We start from the raw sequence: 17,579 nt of genomic DNA on the forward strand, positions 1-17,579 counted from the left end.
AGTCCAGCCAATGTATAAAAGGACAATAAAAGGACAATATTGAAGCTAGAACTGAGGTACCATTCCAGTGAGGCCGGTCACCAGTTAGAACCACAGCTTCGTCTAGGAGCCTTTGTTCTTCTTTTCTGTGACTCAGTACCTAACCTGAAAGACCTCCAGCAAGTTCTTCGCTTCTCTGAGGTTTAATTTCCTCTTATTATATAATGAAAATAATAATGCTTCCTTTACAAAGAATGCTGAGAAGATGCAATTAAACGACAGAACATATATGAAAATCTCTGACACATAGTATGATCAAGAAATGTTTTCTTCCTTCCTTTCCTCTTTCCCCATCCTCCCTCCTCCCTCTCTTTTATTTCTTTCTCCTTTCTTTCTCTCCATTCCTTTCTCCTCCCTTTCCACTCGTGCTTCATGCCACCTGGCCAGTGCTTTAAGGTGAGTGTGGGCTGTTTGTTCCGCTAGGTAGGTTGCTATTCTGGCTATAGCTAGACTGGTTGACGAGGAGGCTGACTGCTCTGTGCCCAGCTGGTCCTGGAGAACTCCTCTTCCTCCACCATATTCCATTGCGCTAGATCATGTCATAATAAAGATTATTAAATAATGAAGTCTGTTACTTCTATTTAAATTTATTATGCTAACAGTGTAAGTTTTCACAAGTGATGAGCCGCCTTTCCGTGTTTTCATGAATGCAAGGTGGTCTGTGCTGGTTCATTAGCATGAGTGGGTACCTGAGAGTACCTCTAACAAGCCACCGAGGCCTCTCAGGTCTTGCCTGATTTGGATGTGGGTGTAACGAGACACAGAAAAGCAGAGAAGCACGATCATAGATTGTTGGAGAGACACAGATGAGAGCCAATGGTGATAGTTATTCTCCAGGTAGAATCCACCCTGCACCAGGGATAGCTCTATAGAGAGACGGCAAAGAAATGGGGCGAGGGAAAGGACTTTCTAAAATTGATACTGGAGTTCCTTCTAGAGCTGGTTATTCCTTTTTCTTTCTCCCCTATTGGACAAGTGTTCATCTAGTTATTTTAGAACAAACCCTCTCCTCCCATCCCCAGTAGTAACTGTGGGCCAGGTGGATGACTCAGGAGCCCCTGAAGCTGCAGCCTGGGGGCATCTTCTACAGGGTCTTAATTGTTGTCAGACAACCAGCGCCCTATCAGGTTCTAATGATCCTGACCCTCTGCCATTGGTTTGATACATGTCAAACCAAGATGGAAACCAAGGAAATATCCAAGGCAACCCCAGCTTTGCGGAATACCTCATGAAAGGAAGAAGCTTTTTTGTTAAAAAATATATATATATCGATTTTGCATTAGAAATAAAAATGCGTCTTTGGAGTTGTATTGGCTCAGGAACAGAGAGCCACTGGAAGTAGAACTTCAAACAGCCGCTGGCCTTTGCTAATATATATTTAATTTTTCTTCAAGGGCTACTTGTCCCAGTGGTCATTTTTATCCTGTAGTTCTTCCCTTCAGGTTCTTATAGTGGAAGTCATGAGAGTAATAGTATTTAGAGCAGGGGTTAGCCTGGAGGACTGAGCCGGCCTCTGCCAAATTCCCCCAGATGTCTGCAGCACCTGCCCAAGCACCTGCCCAAGGCTCACCTGCTTCTGGGGACTAATGGGATGGGCCCTGACCACAGTAAACTCACGCACGCCAATCTTTTCTCTTCTGTCTCCAGCAAGGATTGAAAATAGTTCACCACGCAGAGAAGACACTGTCCAGCTTCTGTAAGTGGCAGAAGAGCATCAATCCCAAGAGTGACCTCAACCCTGCCCATCATGATGTGGCTGTCCTTCTCACCAGGTACCCCAGAGACTATGGGGAAGCCAGGGACTGCAAGGCAGGGAGGGCTGGCAGGTGGAAGGGTTGCCAGGTATTCAAACTCATGGATATCTATTCTGTGCTGCTCTTGGTCCTTTTCAAAGGTAGATTCTACAATCTAGACAATTCCTGACCTGCATACCAGTAAAGGGCCAGTTAGCAAACTTGCTAAATGGGACAAAAGTTGCTGCATTAATAAACCACATCTGCTGGCAAAATGCAGGCCTCTTTCCTATCCCAGTGATGATGTCATGTCGAAGGCCGGCTTTTCCAAGCAGCTTTATAAACAGTCAGGAAGCATGTTTGCAGATCCTCATTAAAGACTCTGGTTACTTTTAACTGTGGGATTCCTGACCCTTTATTTTATTTTATTTTTAAAGTTTCCTCCAGTTTAGAAACATGCAACTATTTCTACAGATATCAGTCCTCCTTGCAAACCCATCTCTGCCTGATGTTGAGGACAGAATACGGGGAGCGGGTCCTCCCCTGAGCAGGCAGAGTGGTTCGCTTACTCCTTTTACCCTCATGAAGATACCATTTTGTTCTTACCACAGAAAAACCCCCTGGTGCTGATAAGAATCATCTAAACTCCTAGGACTCAGCTGTGAAAAGCTAGCGAACTTACCTAAAACCCAGGCTCTTGGAAGGCTATGTTTGCTCACTGATTCAATAAATATTTATTGAGCAGCTACTGCATGCCCGACACTGTTTAAATCTAGGCAAATGAAGATCTTACTTTCATGGGGAGACGTAAATTCTCGTGGGCACTCCCATGATGATTCAGGGACATCCAGAAACCCAGGGATATGCAATAGAAGAGGCCCCTTGGCCTGGCCCTTCGGCCAGAGAGAACCTCACACACTGGAAGGCCCTGGATGTGTGCATTGCCCCTACAGAGGACGGCTGCCCCTGTCATCTCTCCCTTTGACAGGGTTTTCCCAGTGCATAGATGCTTATAAGGCATGATAGTCGGCCCATATCCCATCCACATGTCTGCCTTACCCTGACCAAAAACTTCAACCATGAGCATCACTCTTTCGAGTGAAAGTATCAAAACTTTGGTTGAATGCAGACATGTTCCAAAAGAAGTCCGTAGCATAAACCTGCTACCTTAGATTCATTAGGACCTATGCACCTTGAGTTGATCAGTGGTTCCCCTGGGAAATAGGTTAGTAGGGCTGTGGAAGGTAAGCCCGGGGGCTTTAGGGGGACCCATGGGCAGTCAGCAGGCAGCCAGGGAACACTGCAGGCCTGAGCAGAACCCAGGAGAAGACTGGGGTCCAGGCAGGACATCTCTACAGGCAAGAACCCTGGGTTCCAGGACCAGCATTGGCCTCCTGGAAGCTGTGACTCAGCTCTGTCTCTTTTCTATCCCTGAAAGCAGAAAGACTTTGTTCATTCTCATGTGAAGAAATGAATGTGTTCATGATGGCTGGCATTTGTGCAGTGTTTGCCGTGGGCCAAGCACTGCGCTGCATCTGCTCAATCATCATTACATTTAATCCCACAGGAACACAGGTAGTTGACTACTATCAATCATCCCTATTTTACAGATGGGGAACCTGAGGCTTGGTTATGTCACTTGCCTCAAATCTCATTGCCATTATCAGGTAAAGGCGGGACTTAAATCCAGGTGGTTTGACCCCGGTAGCCATGCTCTTAACTATTACCCAATCAAAATAGAAGGGACTCACTCTTTTTTTTTTTTTTTCTTGTTATGATTTTTTTCTTCCTAGAACATGGGTCTGGTTTCAGTGTGTGATGAACCTCACCAGCTCCTAGACAGTGGAGAGTACTGCCATTTCTGAAGCAGGATTTCTCACCCTGAGCCCGTCGACGTTTTCGATTGGATAATTCTTTGTTGTGAGGGGCTGCTCTGTACATCATAGTATATTTAACAGCATCTCTGGCCTCTATCCATGAGATGCCAGTGGCACCTCCCTCTAAGTCATGACAACAAAAACTGTCTCCAGACATTACCATATGTCCCCTAAAAGTGAGTGGGGCACAAAACCACGCCCTGTTGAGAACCTCTGGTCTGAAGAAATAGATAGGATCAGGAGGGAGGTGTAAGACTGAGCTTGTCTCTGAGGACTGTGTTGAGGTTCACTGTAACAGTGTTCTCTATGGAGCTGCATTAGTAGAAAGAAGCTTTGGCTTGGAACAACCCATAAAATGGGACTAGTGGCCGCATACCAAAGCATGTTTTCTCTTACTGTATCCCCAGGGCATGGGGAGGTAGAGCTCATGCCCTTTTGGGAGCTGAAGGTCCTTACCTGAAAAAACCATATTCCTACAATTCTTTTGTCACCCTCTTTTCCCCTCTTTAGCATTAGGTGCTTTGTAAACACTCAAGAAACAGTCATTGAACAGACTTAACTTCACAGTGTTAAAATGAGAAGGTTGGCGAATTAGCAGTGAGCACCATTCATCCCTCCCCAGCAGCTCCGTACAGACCTAGACTTTTTGAATAAAATAGTATTAGTAACAAGCACATCTTGCAGTAGAGGTGGAAAGTATTTGGTCGGCCCTGCAGACCCAGAAATTATTGAGAATGATCAGACTGTATGAGCCAACCTAGCTGTCCGATGCGGAACCGCCCAGCAGTGCCGCTGTTGGTGTGAGTCGGGATGCATGTCTGTGTCACAGGTTCTGAGAGACGAGCTGCTCTTTGATGTCCCGTTGTCCCAGCCTTTGCCACCTGGAGAATTGAGAATGTCCAGGGGTTTTCAAAGCCTGAATCTTTTCGATGGTCCAACAGACACAAAAAGCAGATGATTTGTCACCGGAAATGGTGCTCACTCAAAACCTATGAGCTGAAGATCTGCAACTAACTAAAAATCAGGATCTTGTTGGCATTTGTGCTAGACACCCTTGACAAGGAGCTCTTCTTGAACCGAAGAAAACCAAATGACTAATTAACAAACAGCTCTTTCAAAGCCCTTGTCAGTGACTGAAGCAGTCCCTACCAGGATGTGGGAGCACACGTTTGTATTTAAAGGCTGTCACTAGTATTTTATGAGATCCTGGACTCTTTCTTTTTCTAGGGTAGGGAAATAATGTCCTGGTGAAAAGAGGAAAAATGCCTTTCTCTCTCTCGCGCGCGCTCTCTCTCTCTCTCTCTCTCTCTCACTCTCTATGTGAATTCGTGTGTTTATCCTCTCCCGTAAGCATTATTGTTAGGGTAGTGGAGCTGGAGAGGAAATTGGTTTGATCTCTGGATGGGTTGATGGGATCACCTGCGTTTTTCATGAATGATAAAACGTTTTTAGATGAGTTTTGAGCACAGACTTCAGGAAAAAAAAAAAGGATTTCACATTTGAAAAACCTCAGCTACTGCTTGTTGTCCCTTCCCTACTTAAAAGTTCCTATTAACTTCAGTTTTCAGCCTATCTTTCTCTTCTTGAGCAAATAATATAATTTGGCCTCCTGAGATTAGGAGCAAAAGCAACTCAAAATAAAACATTTGCTAGACATTAGATGTTAGTGCGAGTCAGTAATGAAGACGTGAAATCAGAATAATCTTAATTCAAAATATGGACTTTAAAAAATTATTTTAGTCATGCTTTATAGACTATATTGAATGAGGATTCATATCTAGATTTTTTCTTCCTTTCCTGGAGGGATTTTGCAGGTGTTTTTTGGCCGCCTGTCCATCTCCGTTCTCTGCTTTCAGGAAAGACATCTGTGCCGGTGTCAACCGCCCCTGCGAGACCCTGGGTCTGTCTCACTTGTCAGGAATGTGCCAGCCTCACCGAAGCTGTAACATCAATGAAGACTCGGGCCTTCCTCTGGCTTTCACCATTGCCCACGAGCTTGGACACAGGTAAAGGGCCGAGGAAACCGAGATCTCGCCATGTTCACGCATCGTGACCAGACAGAGGAGGGAATGGAAAACACCTTGAACAGGGCATCAGGGGGGTCAGACTGCACTGTGGCCTGGGACTCACCTTCCCGAATCTCTGCTTCCTCGTCTGTGCAGTGGGGATAATTACACACTTTAAGGAGTCCAGTGTCTTCTCTGCCCTGACCACGTGTACCATCTGTATCACAGGATCAGGGGCCACTGCAATTCTCTGAATTAGAATGAGGTGGGCAGAAGCGAGGAGATAAGCTTTAACTCAGTTAATTCAGGAGTAACAATCCTGTTTGTCTTATGAAATAATAATGATATCACTAAAAAGTCACAGACCTTACCCAACTTTATGCCAGACACTTTGCATTGTGTCATTGAATCCTCTCAACAACCTTATGAAGTAGATACTATTGTTAGCCCCATTTTACTTATGTGCGCGTGCATGCGTGTGTGTGTGTGTGCGTGTGCGTGTGGGAACACCGAATGAATAAGACGTTGAAAACTGCTATAAGCTTGGAAAGATCATCAAGCAAATGTCAGTTAGGAGGTCTACATTGTCACAAAAATATGTGAGTTTGGTAAGCCGAATTCACTGAAAGCAGGTTTCAGAATGTTTTATGAAGGGATAAAGAGGGTTCTGTATCCTCCAGATTCCACTGGAGGAAAGAGCTTTAGCTTACGTGTAACTTAACGTGTTGGTCTCTTTACAAACCGTGAATAAAGCGCATCACACTAATTAGAGACTCAGAGTGGGGAGCCACGTAAATGACCCAGCTGTGCCCCCTCCCTGTCACGTAGCCGCCAGCCTGGGTCCCCGCCCCGTAAAGAAGGAGGCCGGGCGCTGGAGGGTATTCTGAGTGTACAGCCGGAAGAGGAGTGGGTCTACGAAGAACTCTGGAGACTGGATTATTCCAGGCCTGGCCTCTCTGACCTGGGCTTTCTCACCAGTTTCTCATGTAATGTTGGACCTTTTCAAAAATGTTTTTACCTCCAGTACAAAACGAGAGTATCAGCTTGCGAGTTGGGAAAAGTGAGTGTTTATTCTGGCTTTTCCGTCAACCAATATTATGACCTTAGATAATCTCTGTTACCTCTCTACACCTGTTTCTTCATCTGTGAAATGAGTAGATTGAACTAGGGAGTCTCTTAGGCACTGTGATTACTTTGATCCTTACTAAAAAGCCCTGGGAGGTAAATGTGACGTGTTGTTACATGCCAGTGCATCAGCTCCAGCTCCTGACGACTGAATGAATGAGTGATGTCCACAATGCCCTGACCTCATCAGCCCTGCTCAACTCTGTAGATTTATGCCTACGGCTTCCTTTTTAGGGTCATTCCACCTCATATGTAGTCTTCCTCTTTTTCCGTTTCCTTCTCTTTTTCCCCACATAACCGTCTTTTCCTAAGAACCTTGCCTTCTCATGATGTACCCAAAGTCGGACAGCTTCCGTTTATCATCCAAATCTAGAATTATCTTAAAATAAGAAGTTTAATTTTTTAAAAGAGGGCATCGAGCCATGTACAAGTGACCTAAATAGACAACTATCTTTAAGTGGCAAAAAAAAGTTTAGAGTCACTGATAAGAAAGAGAAAGTTGCAAGAGGACACATAAGCTTGCATCTGAGTGATAGAAAAATTATTTAATAGGACACAAAGCCGAAAGAGAGAAAACTTTAGGAGCTTCCCAAGAAACTTTTGCTCAAAGCAGAAGATGCTTCTGAGATATTTGCTAATTATAGAGCAGGTGAACTTGTGGAATACTTCATGAGCTGAGTAAGACTGGATTTGCAACCGCCTGGGGAAAGCCTGCCTGCTCAGGAAGAAGTTTTCATTGAATCACATTCTTTGTGGGTGAGTGGTAAGGGCTTTGTAGATGAATATTCTGACTCCTTTGTGAGTTTTGTAATCATATGAAATGTAAATCAATAACATCATAATGCATTAAAAAACACAAGAAAACCTCTAAATCCCCTCAGGACTATTCTCGGCAAGAGTTGCTGATGTTGATCGGGAGATTTTATTAAAGTTGGATGTGCACTTGCATGGCAGAGGGTTGAATTTCACTAGCAGAGTGAAAGGTCCTAATTTCCTCTGTTCACATTTAAAAATTTGAGCCAACATCTCTAGGTCGTAAGTATTCAATAAGCAGACAGACAGACCCCAGTGGAGAGAGTCTTGTTGAGATCTCAGAAGGCAGTTTGGGGTGATCCTGAGGACTAGGCTTATAAACAGACATTCCTGAGTTTGCTTGGTTCCCAGGCACCCTGTTGCTGTGGTGGACAGGTAAGTTCTTACAGCCTTTCAGGGCTGCTTTACAGGTCAGGGAGCAGAAGTGAGATACAGATGAGAGCCCCGAAATAGGAGCACAGAGATCTGCAGAAGACCCAGTTTAGTCCCTAACTAGCTGTGTGACTTCTGACAAATCTCCAACTGTGAGCTTCCTCATCTAACAGAGGAAAATTAGCTAGACAATGATTAAAACAGCAATAATTTTTTTTTTTTTAACTTAGGAAGCCCTTGTTATATGCCAGGCACCTGGCTAAGTGGTTTTCAAACTTTATTCCATTCAAATCTCATCCTACACGATGACGACTGCTCCATTTTCTAAAAGAGGACGTTGAAGCTGAGCAAGGTTCAGTAACACAAATCATTAAGTGGCTCAGCCAGAATTCCAATCCAGACCATCTGTCTGTGGGAATCCTGCTCTTAACCACTGAATACGAGGTCTCCCTGAGGTCTGTGATGTTGGAGGACTCTCGTAGTAATACTAGAAAGAAATCCATCCACTCAAAGCTTGTGGCCTTTAACAAAGTCTCCCGTAGGCGTCCCCTTTCGTGCTCTCTCTTAAATTATGATGAAAAAGGAGAAGGGAGGTGTAGGGGGCAGGTTGCTCTTTTGTGCTGTGGTTACTGCAGCAGGAGGAAGAATATAACTTGAGGCAAGATTTGCTTTCCTGTCTCTAGACGCAGAAAGCCAAGCTGGGAGCTCCTAGCTTTCTGCCAAAAGAATTTTTGGAATTAGCCCCACGGCTCCCACGGTTGCATATTTGAGGCAAAGCCATGCCTCAAATGTTCCCTGTACTTCTTAGCTGAAAATTAGCTATTCCCCTCCAGTTTCAAAGTCCCGCTTCGTAAACAGATGCCTCCTGTACAACAGTGGCTCTTCGTGGATATTTTCGCGTTGGGGAAACCAAGGTCTTCTCCCTGTTGCCCGCTGCCTCCTTGATGTTCTTGTGCCCTGTGCCTTCTACAGCTTCGGCATCCAGCACGACGGGAAGGAGAATGACTGTGAGCCCGTGGGCAGGCACCCGTACATCATGTCGCGCCAGCTGCAATACAATCCCACCCCGCTGACGTGGTCCAAGTGCAGCAAGGAGTATGTCACCCGCTTCCTGGAGTAAGTGGTCTCAGGACAGGCTTACTGGGCTCTCGTTAAGCTGGAAGTAGCCTAGAGTTTTACCTGAGACCTGGAGAAGTCTCAGTTCCTCTCACAGGTCACGGTACCAGGGTGGCGTCTAAAGGGGTGGATGTCACTTCTGCTTTCTAACCCTGAGATCTAGGTAAGTTCTTCCCTCTAGCCACAGCCAAGTAAACACCCTGTCCCCCTACTTGCTGCTGTCTCAAGGTGGCTCTTGATGAGTTGAGTGGGTGTTAGGTCCTTAGGGACCTGTAGGAACAACCAGGATATGTCAGAAGTGGTCACCGAAACCCCAATGGGGGTAAGATCATGATTTTCTAATTTTACCGCTGTTTATATTTCCTAGATCACACCTGAACTGATGGTGTGGGCTGGGGTTTGTATTTTCTTTTAGGCAACAACCGCTGTGAGCCTGGAGGACTCTCTGCCTTGTAGCAATAAAGTTGTCTTAAAGGACAAAGAGTAAACTAGAGGGATGGAAGTTTCTGTTGAATGAAAGACTAAAGATGAAGGAAATTGTAGACATCTGCTCTCACATCTATGAACTTGTTTTCAGCCGAGGATGGGGGTTCTGTCTTGATGACGTCCCCCAGAAGAAAGGCTTGAAGTCCAAGGTCATTGCCCCTGGAGTGATCTATGACGTTCACCACCAATGCCAGCTGCAGTATGGCCCCAATGCCACCTTCTGCCAGGAAGTAGAAGTAAGTCTTGGTATCTTGGCGCCTCTGGTGGGTATGTGCAGGGCTTGGGGTCTCCAACGTGCTGAAGGAAGGGCCAGGGAAATATTTGGAAATTTGAAGACCCACAGAAATGGAAACTGTTCATGGCAAGGTGTCTAGAAGGCAGAAGGATTGATGTTGAGGTCATTTATATGCCTCAACCCTACCTCCTCGGTGTTCTGCGGAGTCAGCAATCCTTTGCAACTGGATGGTGGTGAAAAAAATTTTATAGTGATTTTCAAGAATCACAGCAATTCAAACCTACAAACTCCACAGCAAAAAACTTAACCCCTAAAATTGCCCCCTTTCCTGAATTTCTCATCCAGTTGAAGAGCATCGCCAGATCCCAAGGTAGGACAAAGGTTCATCCCCAGCCCATTCTTCTCCTTTGTTCTCAGCATCCAGATGATAAGGCAGCCCTGACAGTTAACCTCCTAAAGAGGCTGTGGCTCTGTCATGTCCTTTTCCTTCCCACTGATGGTCTCTCGTCCTCTCTCCTTGCTATTGTAATTACCTCCTCCCTGATCTCTCCCCTGCCCACATTGTTTCTCAAGTTATTTCAAAAACACTAATCTAACGTGGCTCTACTGTGCCCTCACAGTCGCCACCGATCACAGGAGAAAGTCCCAGCTTCTTTTTGCAGCATTTCTGTGTAGTCTGGATCTTGACTATTCTCTGACCTCATGCCCTTTTAGTGCTAAAGTATCATCGTTAACACATAGGCATGGACAAGCCAGTTTCTGTGCTGAGCACCGAATAAGATGAAAAAGATGGAGCACTCCAAGATTAATAAGACAGAGTCTCTGTCCTTGAGGAGCTGGTGCTCTGGTGGAGGAGGCAAATGGGAAAATTTCAATACAGTGAGATAAAGACAGAAAGAGACATATAGAAAGAACTTTGAGGAGGGAGTAAATAAGTGCTTAGAACAAGCAAAGCTGAACAGAGACGATAAAATTGGTACAAAAAAAAAACTGGTTACTGAATTATGCCAATTCTGCCTCCTAAATATCTCTAAAATCTACCCATTGCTAGAGGACCGCAGTCGTCCCCTGATTGGTCTCCTTTCTTAGAGTCTGACAGAGAAAACAAGCTGGCTGCTTTGCATAGTAAGTAAAGAAGACGAGGTTTCCTAGGTGGAACAGTTTCCATATCCTGCGGTGAGCAGGCGCAACTGCTCAGATGCCTTCTATCCAGTTTTTGGATTGACCTTTTTCTTTTACCATTCTATTTGATGTTATTATCAGTTTCAAGCATACAGTACATTGGTGACACATTTATACAGTCTATGAAACAATCCCCACGATTACGCTGTCTCCCCTCTGGCTCTCCACCTAGCCATTCCATTACTGCTGATGCGTTCCCCATGCCATGCTCCCCATCCTCGTAACCATCTATCAACTGCGAATTTGTACCTTTTTAACCCTTCACCCCATTCTCCCAGCCCCCAGCCCCCTCCCCTCTGGCCATCACCAGATTGCCCTCTATGCTTGTGAGTCTGTTTTCAGTTCCTTTGTTCTTATTCCTTAGATTCTGCACATAAGTGAAATCGTATGGTATTTATCTTTCTCTGTCTGGCTTATGATGCCTAACGTCACCAGTTACCTTGCCTAAGGGAAAATATTGTGCCACATATATCGAAATTACAGTCCCAACTTTTAGGAAATGGCTTTTATCTCCCATTTTCTTATTGCTCAGTATGGTCTGCAGATCACTGTTTACGAATGATGGCAAAGTCCACATTAAATTTGAACTGAGACTTCTCGAATGATTACTGTCCATCACTCTCGTTCACTCAGAACACTGCCGTTCTGAGCAAACAACAAGAGTGGTGGACAGTAATCATGGTAGGTACGTGGGTGAGGGCGTCTATCTTACCGTCACTGTAGAAATGGCTTTTGTGCACGTTTTGAAAGCGCGAAGAAGCGCAGCCTCACGTCTGTTTTCCAGAACGTTTGCCAGACACTGTGGTGCTCGGTGAAGGGCTTTTGTCGATCAAAGCTGGATGCTGCCGCAGATGGAACACGATGCGGCGAGAAGAAGGTGATGTGTCAGGCTGGGGGAGGAAGGGCAGCGGGCGCAGAGCTAGGCCTTGGGGAGGGCTGAGAAGGAGGGCAGGTGTTTCCGGGGGAATGGGCATCGCATAGTCAGTGCAGCCAGAGGGAAGGATTCGCTCCCGCTACACCTTTTGAGCCTTTACTGGAAACGAGTAGCTGAGGGGAGAGGGCTGAGGCCCAATCCCACACTTCGCTTGCAAAATACCCGTTTCATCTTTCCCTGATGAATTTCTATGGAGTTTGCCGTCAATAATAATCTGCTTTAATAATAACTCTACTTTCATGTAGAGTTTTTTTTCCCTCCATTTTAAAGACTGGAAAGAACAAGCCAAGACTTTCTTTCCAAAGATGACAGTTTGGGGCCGCTTACAGTCTTCTTTCTCATCATCTGACCTGACTGTGTTTCTTGAACTTCTGCCCACTGTACTAAGCAGGAAAGCCAGACACCCAGGACCTCAGGGGTGTTAGACGTTCTCCACACTTCCTGAGGAGAGGGCAATGTGTACTGCTCCACACAGCCACTTGGGCTTGTAGTGGGCCTAGGACTTAGGCACTTAGTGGGAATCTTTGTACAGCCTGAGTATGGCCTGAGCCATCACTGAGATGATAGAACTGGATCAAAATACACAGTGACCAGAAGTACCGGGGCCATGAGGACAACAAATAAAACATGCCCAAGTCCTCCGGGAAACACGGCCACTTCTGACAACCAAGATGCATTTTCCTTTGTTTTCCTTTTTGTGTATTCATCCCCCTAAACCGATAGTTGTTAAAAGGTTGCTTTGAAAAGGGAGAGTGTGAATTCTTTTGAGTCACTTGAAAGGCCAGAACTGGAAACAATAGGTAGAGTTACAGGAAAGCAGAAATTTTCCTTGATATTAGAAAGAACTTAAAATTCTTTACAAGCAGTGTTTTTTGGCAATGAGTGGACTTTTTCTGGGAGGATAAAGTTATCTTTTGCTGACATTAAATATCCATAGAAGCTATAAAGAATTGTTATCACAATGCCAGTCTGCAAAATGTTTGTTTTCTTCTACAACAAGATTAGGGGCTCGCACCAGAAACGTAATATAAATCGATTACGTTATTAAACAACTATGTTACTGAGCATACTAAGCTGACATGCTTCTCATAGCAAGGCTTTCTCAGTGAAAAAAGCGACGTGTTGATTTACATCGTGGCATGCAATCTGCCAATCACTTCTGCATTGGCTGTAACTAGGCACCATAGAGTTCTCTTCAATTCCTGAAGTTCTCTGACTCTGAAACCCAAGGCTCTTGGAGTTTTATGAGCTCTTTTTGTTCTCCATGTGATTTGTGAGTGTAGGAAGCCTGCTCGCTCTGGGAGAATTGGGGTTGAACTTTAGGGTTCTTGGCTCGGCATGCTATGGGAACCTTCCTGACATCTCCTGCTCCTCCCTTTCCAGTGGTGTATGGCTGGCAAGTGCATCACGGTGGGGAAGAAACCAGAGAGCATTCCCGGAGGCTGGGGCCGCTGGTCCCCCTGGTCCCACTGCTCCAGGACCTGTGGGGCCGGAGCCCAGAGTGCAGAGAGGCTCTGCAACAACCCCGAGTAAGTCCAGCCAAAAACGTTTGCATCCTTCCATGAGCTCCGGGAGACTTGGCTAGTGTGACATCAGTGACCCCGAGCCTCCTGAGGGAAATTAAGAGGGCTCCCAAAGGGATCCCAAAGAGTCATAGAACATGGGGGGAAAATGGTTTTGTTTTGTTTTGCCTCATTTTGGCTTGGCACTGGATTCTTACTGAAACTTTGATAAATAAGCTGATTCTATCACTTGGAGAAACAAGCAAATTTCTTTTAAAAGTACAATCAAAATGAAAGCCTCTACGAGATTATAAAATTAAATCCTTCTAGATAACTCCCCTCTGTCAGTAAGAGATTAGTTAGACTCAATTTTGCTGACAAGATTGTAGCCTTCTTTCGATCATAATGAATATACAATTTATAAAAATATTTTTCTTCCCTTAGGTAACTAAGAAAATATAGCTAGGTACATTTTTGAGAATTGTTATTTTTGATGTTTTAGGTAAAGATTTTGTAAACCTTAGTGATCCATATTAGCATGTTAAAGATTCCATAGTAGTTAATACACAAGTGGCTTTCAATTTTTTAATCAAACTGCTTATTTTTTTTGTATTTTAGATTTATATAGAGATATTATAAATGAATTAAATTTAAATTCCCTCATTTTCCAAATTTATATTACATTCTTAATTTCATTATTTGCTGGTATGCTAGTTCCCAAGTATAATTTTTAAAAAGTATACATACGATGGCTCCTGTAAGTGGAAAATGTATTAAACTTCTTTAACCAGCTTTACATAGTCTGCATTGAAGAGTAAGAGGCACATTTTTTAAAAAGCAAGTGAAAAATGTGATTGCATTTCCCTCGGTATCCCAGTTCCAAATCTTACATCTTTTTATTAATAAATATATTATTATGTATCTGTTTATGTGTGTATATGCATATATCTATTCCATATATAATACATTTCTTCTAAGGGTTAGTAAGGTAATACCTGTAAAGAGTTTACTCTAAAAATTTTCAGTAAATGGTAGTTATTATAGTCATTATTATCACTTATCATTTACCACACATATAAGTGTACATTTGAGGAATTCGGACAAAATTATTTTAAAATCCTGCCCTTCGATAAAATGTGCTTGTTTAAATATAAGATTTCTGCAAATTCAAAAATATAAAACCAGGACTTTCTTATACTTTATTTTTTTACAGAAAATCTATTTTATAGTTTAGTTCAATGTGATCAGAAAAGCGATTTCCATTTTGGAGAGAGGCGATCTGCTCTGCCGCCTCCTGTCAGCTGCTACCGTCTGCGCCCTTCCTGAGAGAATGGCCAGGGACCTGTGGTTATCAGAAAAGGGACATCCGTGTTGAGGAACGGAAGGATGATTCTCTAATTTGGCTTCAGGGGGAAATGGTTCTAACTCCCGTCTCAGAGGGCACGATTTGTCATAAAGTCTCCTCAAGTGACTGACCGTGTCTGATCTTGGTAGCTGGTTTGCTTAAGTTCACTGAGAACAATGCCAGTGGAAATGCAGGCACACATTCAGTTCTGTGATTCAGGTCACAGATTCGTGTCAGTGCATGGCCAAGTGACCTTGAGACTGTGTCCTTGATGTTGGTCAGCTGTCTGGTAAGAACCCAGCAGGGCCTGGCCCATAATGTGCCCTCAGCGATGTTTGTTAGATGGAAGTGAATTGGATTCCAAGTCATAGATTGTCATTCTGTCATAACAAATAGAAAACCAGCCTAACCTCAAATATCAAGGAAATTCCTTATACCTCCTTCAGGGAGTCAATGAATATGACTCTGGGTCAAAGAACTAACTTTGGGAGTGCTGAGTACAGGAAGTACATATGGAAGGATAATGAAGTGTCATTTAAGAGGAGAAAGAGATTACTTCTGGCAGGATTCCAGGAAGACTTCACAATGGAGATAGCATTTATTTGCTCCTTAAAACATAGGTAGTGTGTAGACATTTAGAGACTTAAGAGAGGAGAAATTTATCCAGAGGCACAAAAAACAAATAGTAAATGTCAGCTCGCATCACTGGGGCAGTGTGCAAATGAAGGGGAGTGTGGGAAGCGAAGTCGTTAAATTGAATTAAGCCAGTGTTGTGAGGGCCTTGAGAGCCAAACTCAGGAGGCTGGCCTTGATTCTGTGGCCATTGGGCGCCATTAAAATCTGTTAAGCAAGAAGTTAAAATAATTAAGGCAATTTTTTTTTTTAAATTAAGGTAATTATGTGCACCAGATAACCGTGCACACAATGGGTCGAATGAGGGAAAAGGATGGTCAGAGAGGAGACAGGAATGGAGAGAAGAGCTGGACTAGTTTGGTGATTATGGAAATGAAGAGGAGGAAACAAATGTAAAGACACAGCTGATGACCAGGGAACTGATTGACCGTGACAAGGGGTCAGGCTCTTTCAAAATAGGCAGCTGTAGGCTTGGGACTGACGATTCATGGGCAACGACACAAACAAAAACACGCAAAATTGAAAGGATTTATTTTAAAGGTGAGTGTTGAGGGTCAGGAGGGACCGACCTGGTTTAGCAAGGAATGAACATGGCCAGATGCCAGGGCTTTCTAAAGGATGACGCTGGCCTTTAAGGACACTAACAGAACAGTTTGTGTGTGCCGTTTATAGACCAAAGTTTGGCGGGAAGTACTGCACGGGGGAAAGAAAGCGCTATCGCCTGTGCAACGTCCACGCCTGCCCCCTGGGCACGCCGACGTTTCGGCAGATGCAGTGCAGCGAGTTCGACACTGTTCCCTACAAGAATGAATTCTACCACTGGTTTCCAGTTTTTAACCCAGGTAAGAAGCCATAACAGTATATTCCAGATCTGGGGCCGCAGCCATCACCAAAGAGCCTGGATATGTCAGGGGTCTGTGATGCCCTGCACAGTTCCATGAAAAGGGAATTAGACTATCAGGCGTTTTCTATTTTAGAAGGTGAAAACGCTGATCTGGTTAAGTTGATTAGGAAATGTTGAAGGCTAAGTATGTCCAAGTCTGCACGGAGCTCTGGTTGATAAAAGAGAAGTTTCCCGAACATGGTGGCTCGCTTCAGAACAGCTGAGGTACAACCAAGTGATAAATGGGGGCATGCAGGGATTTTGTAACTGACGAAAATGCATGTTGATGAGAATATGGAACTGACTGCAATTTTTGGCAGAAATTTAGAAAAAAAAGTCACTGTGGGTTTGGAATAATTTCAAAGACAGCTTCCAAGGAAGCAGTTAGCTCTTAAGAAAGATTCGGCTCTTTCTTTTCGAAGAAGGAAAAGGAAAAGGCATTCGCATTCCATGGGGGAGAACAGCACAGGGAAGGATGGTGGGAAGACTTTCATCCGAAAATAATGAGAGCCAGCTCCGGGCCAGAAATCAGCATCTTGTGTGTGTAAGACAGTTTAATAAGGGTAAAAAGTAAAAAGCAAGCATCTAAGGAAGTACATTAGGGGTTGGGACATAACCGAGTTGGAGGATGGAGTCGCAGCCTCGGCAAGGCTGCCCCTGAATCGAGGGCAGTTACATCCTCTCTTCTGAAAATGAAGCAGAAACATTAAACCATTAGCTTTAGAGTAACATCAAAGTATCTGCTGTTTGTTGTTCTTCCAGCGAGGACTAAAACAGAAAGGAATTTCCTGAACTACAGAGATTTGAGGCAAGGTAGTAAAAAATAACAAAATTTTTAATGATTTTAAATTTCCGATATGCCAGTGTGATAGGACACGAGAGGAATCTTAGATGTTGGCCAATGAATGAAAATCACATATTTGAACTGGTATAAAAATGGTATAGTCAGCTGCTTTTGAAAGAAAGATCCTGTAGTGCTTTGCCCACTATTTTGGGTGGTCTCCAAAACACCCTGACAGCTACTGGTTGTCATGGGCAACGTCTATTCCTTGCCCCCATTGTTTAGCATCATTCATGTTCTGGAGGAGCAAGTCATTTGGTTATTGGTACAATTTAGCTTCCTGAGTCAGGCCTTTGAATATAAGAAAACACATATATAGTCTCACATGGACTTAAAACAAAACAAAAGACAAAAAAAAAAAAAAACCACTAATGATAAAAGGTACTATCTTTCCTGTATTCTGGACATTCCCTATTTTGTTGAAACTATTTGGGTCCATGGTCCTTTGGACCTGAAG

General features: G+C 44.0%; 1 protein-coding gene across 4 annotated transcripts in view; it reads left to right on the forward strand.

The window, feature by feature from the left end:
* The window catches only part of ADAMTS12 (ADAM metallopeptidase with thrombospondin type 1 motif 12), a 258,947-nt gene that overhangs the window by 144,897 nt on the left and 96,471 nt on the right, over nucleotides 1-17,579 (forward strand). For all 4 annotated transcript variants that reach the window (XM_036226114.1, XM_016121979.2, XM_036226115.1 and 1 more), the window contains 7 exons: nucleotides 1,687-1,811; nucleotides 5,506-5,655; nucleotides 8,938-9,081; nucleotides 9,659-9,803; nucleotides 11,769-11,861; nucleotides 13,302-13,447; nucleotides 16,071-16,240. In XM_036226114.1, the coding sequence (XP_036082007.1) occupies nucleotides 1,687-1,811; nucleotides 5,506-5,655; nucleotides 8,938-9,081; nucleotides 9,659-9,803; nucleotides 11,769-11,861; nucleotides 13,302-13,447; nucleotides 16,071-16,240 (973 nt within the window). The remainder of the gene's footprint in view (nucleotides 1-1,686; nucleotides 1,812-5,505; nucleotides 5,656-8,937; nucleotides 9,082-9,658; nucleotides 9,804-11,768; nucleotides 11,862-13,301; nucleotides 13,448-16,070; nucleotides 16,241-17,579) is intronic.

This window comes from Rousettus aegyptiacus, unplaced genomic scaffold (assembly GCF_014176215.1).
Source record: "Rousettus aegyptiacus isolate mRouAeg1 unplaced genomic scaffold, mRouAeg1.p scaffold_m13_p_8, whole genome shotgun sequence".
NCBI lineage: Eukaryota > Metazoa > Chordata > Mammalia > Chiroptera > Pteropodidae > Rousettus > Rousettus aegyptiacus.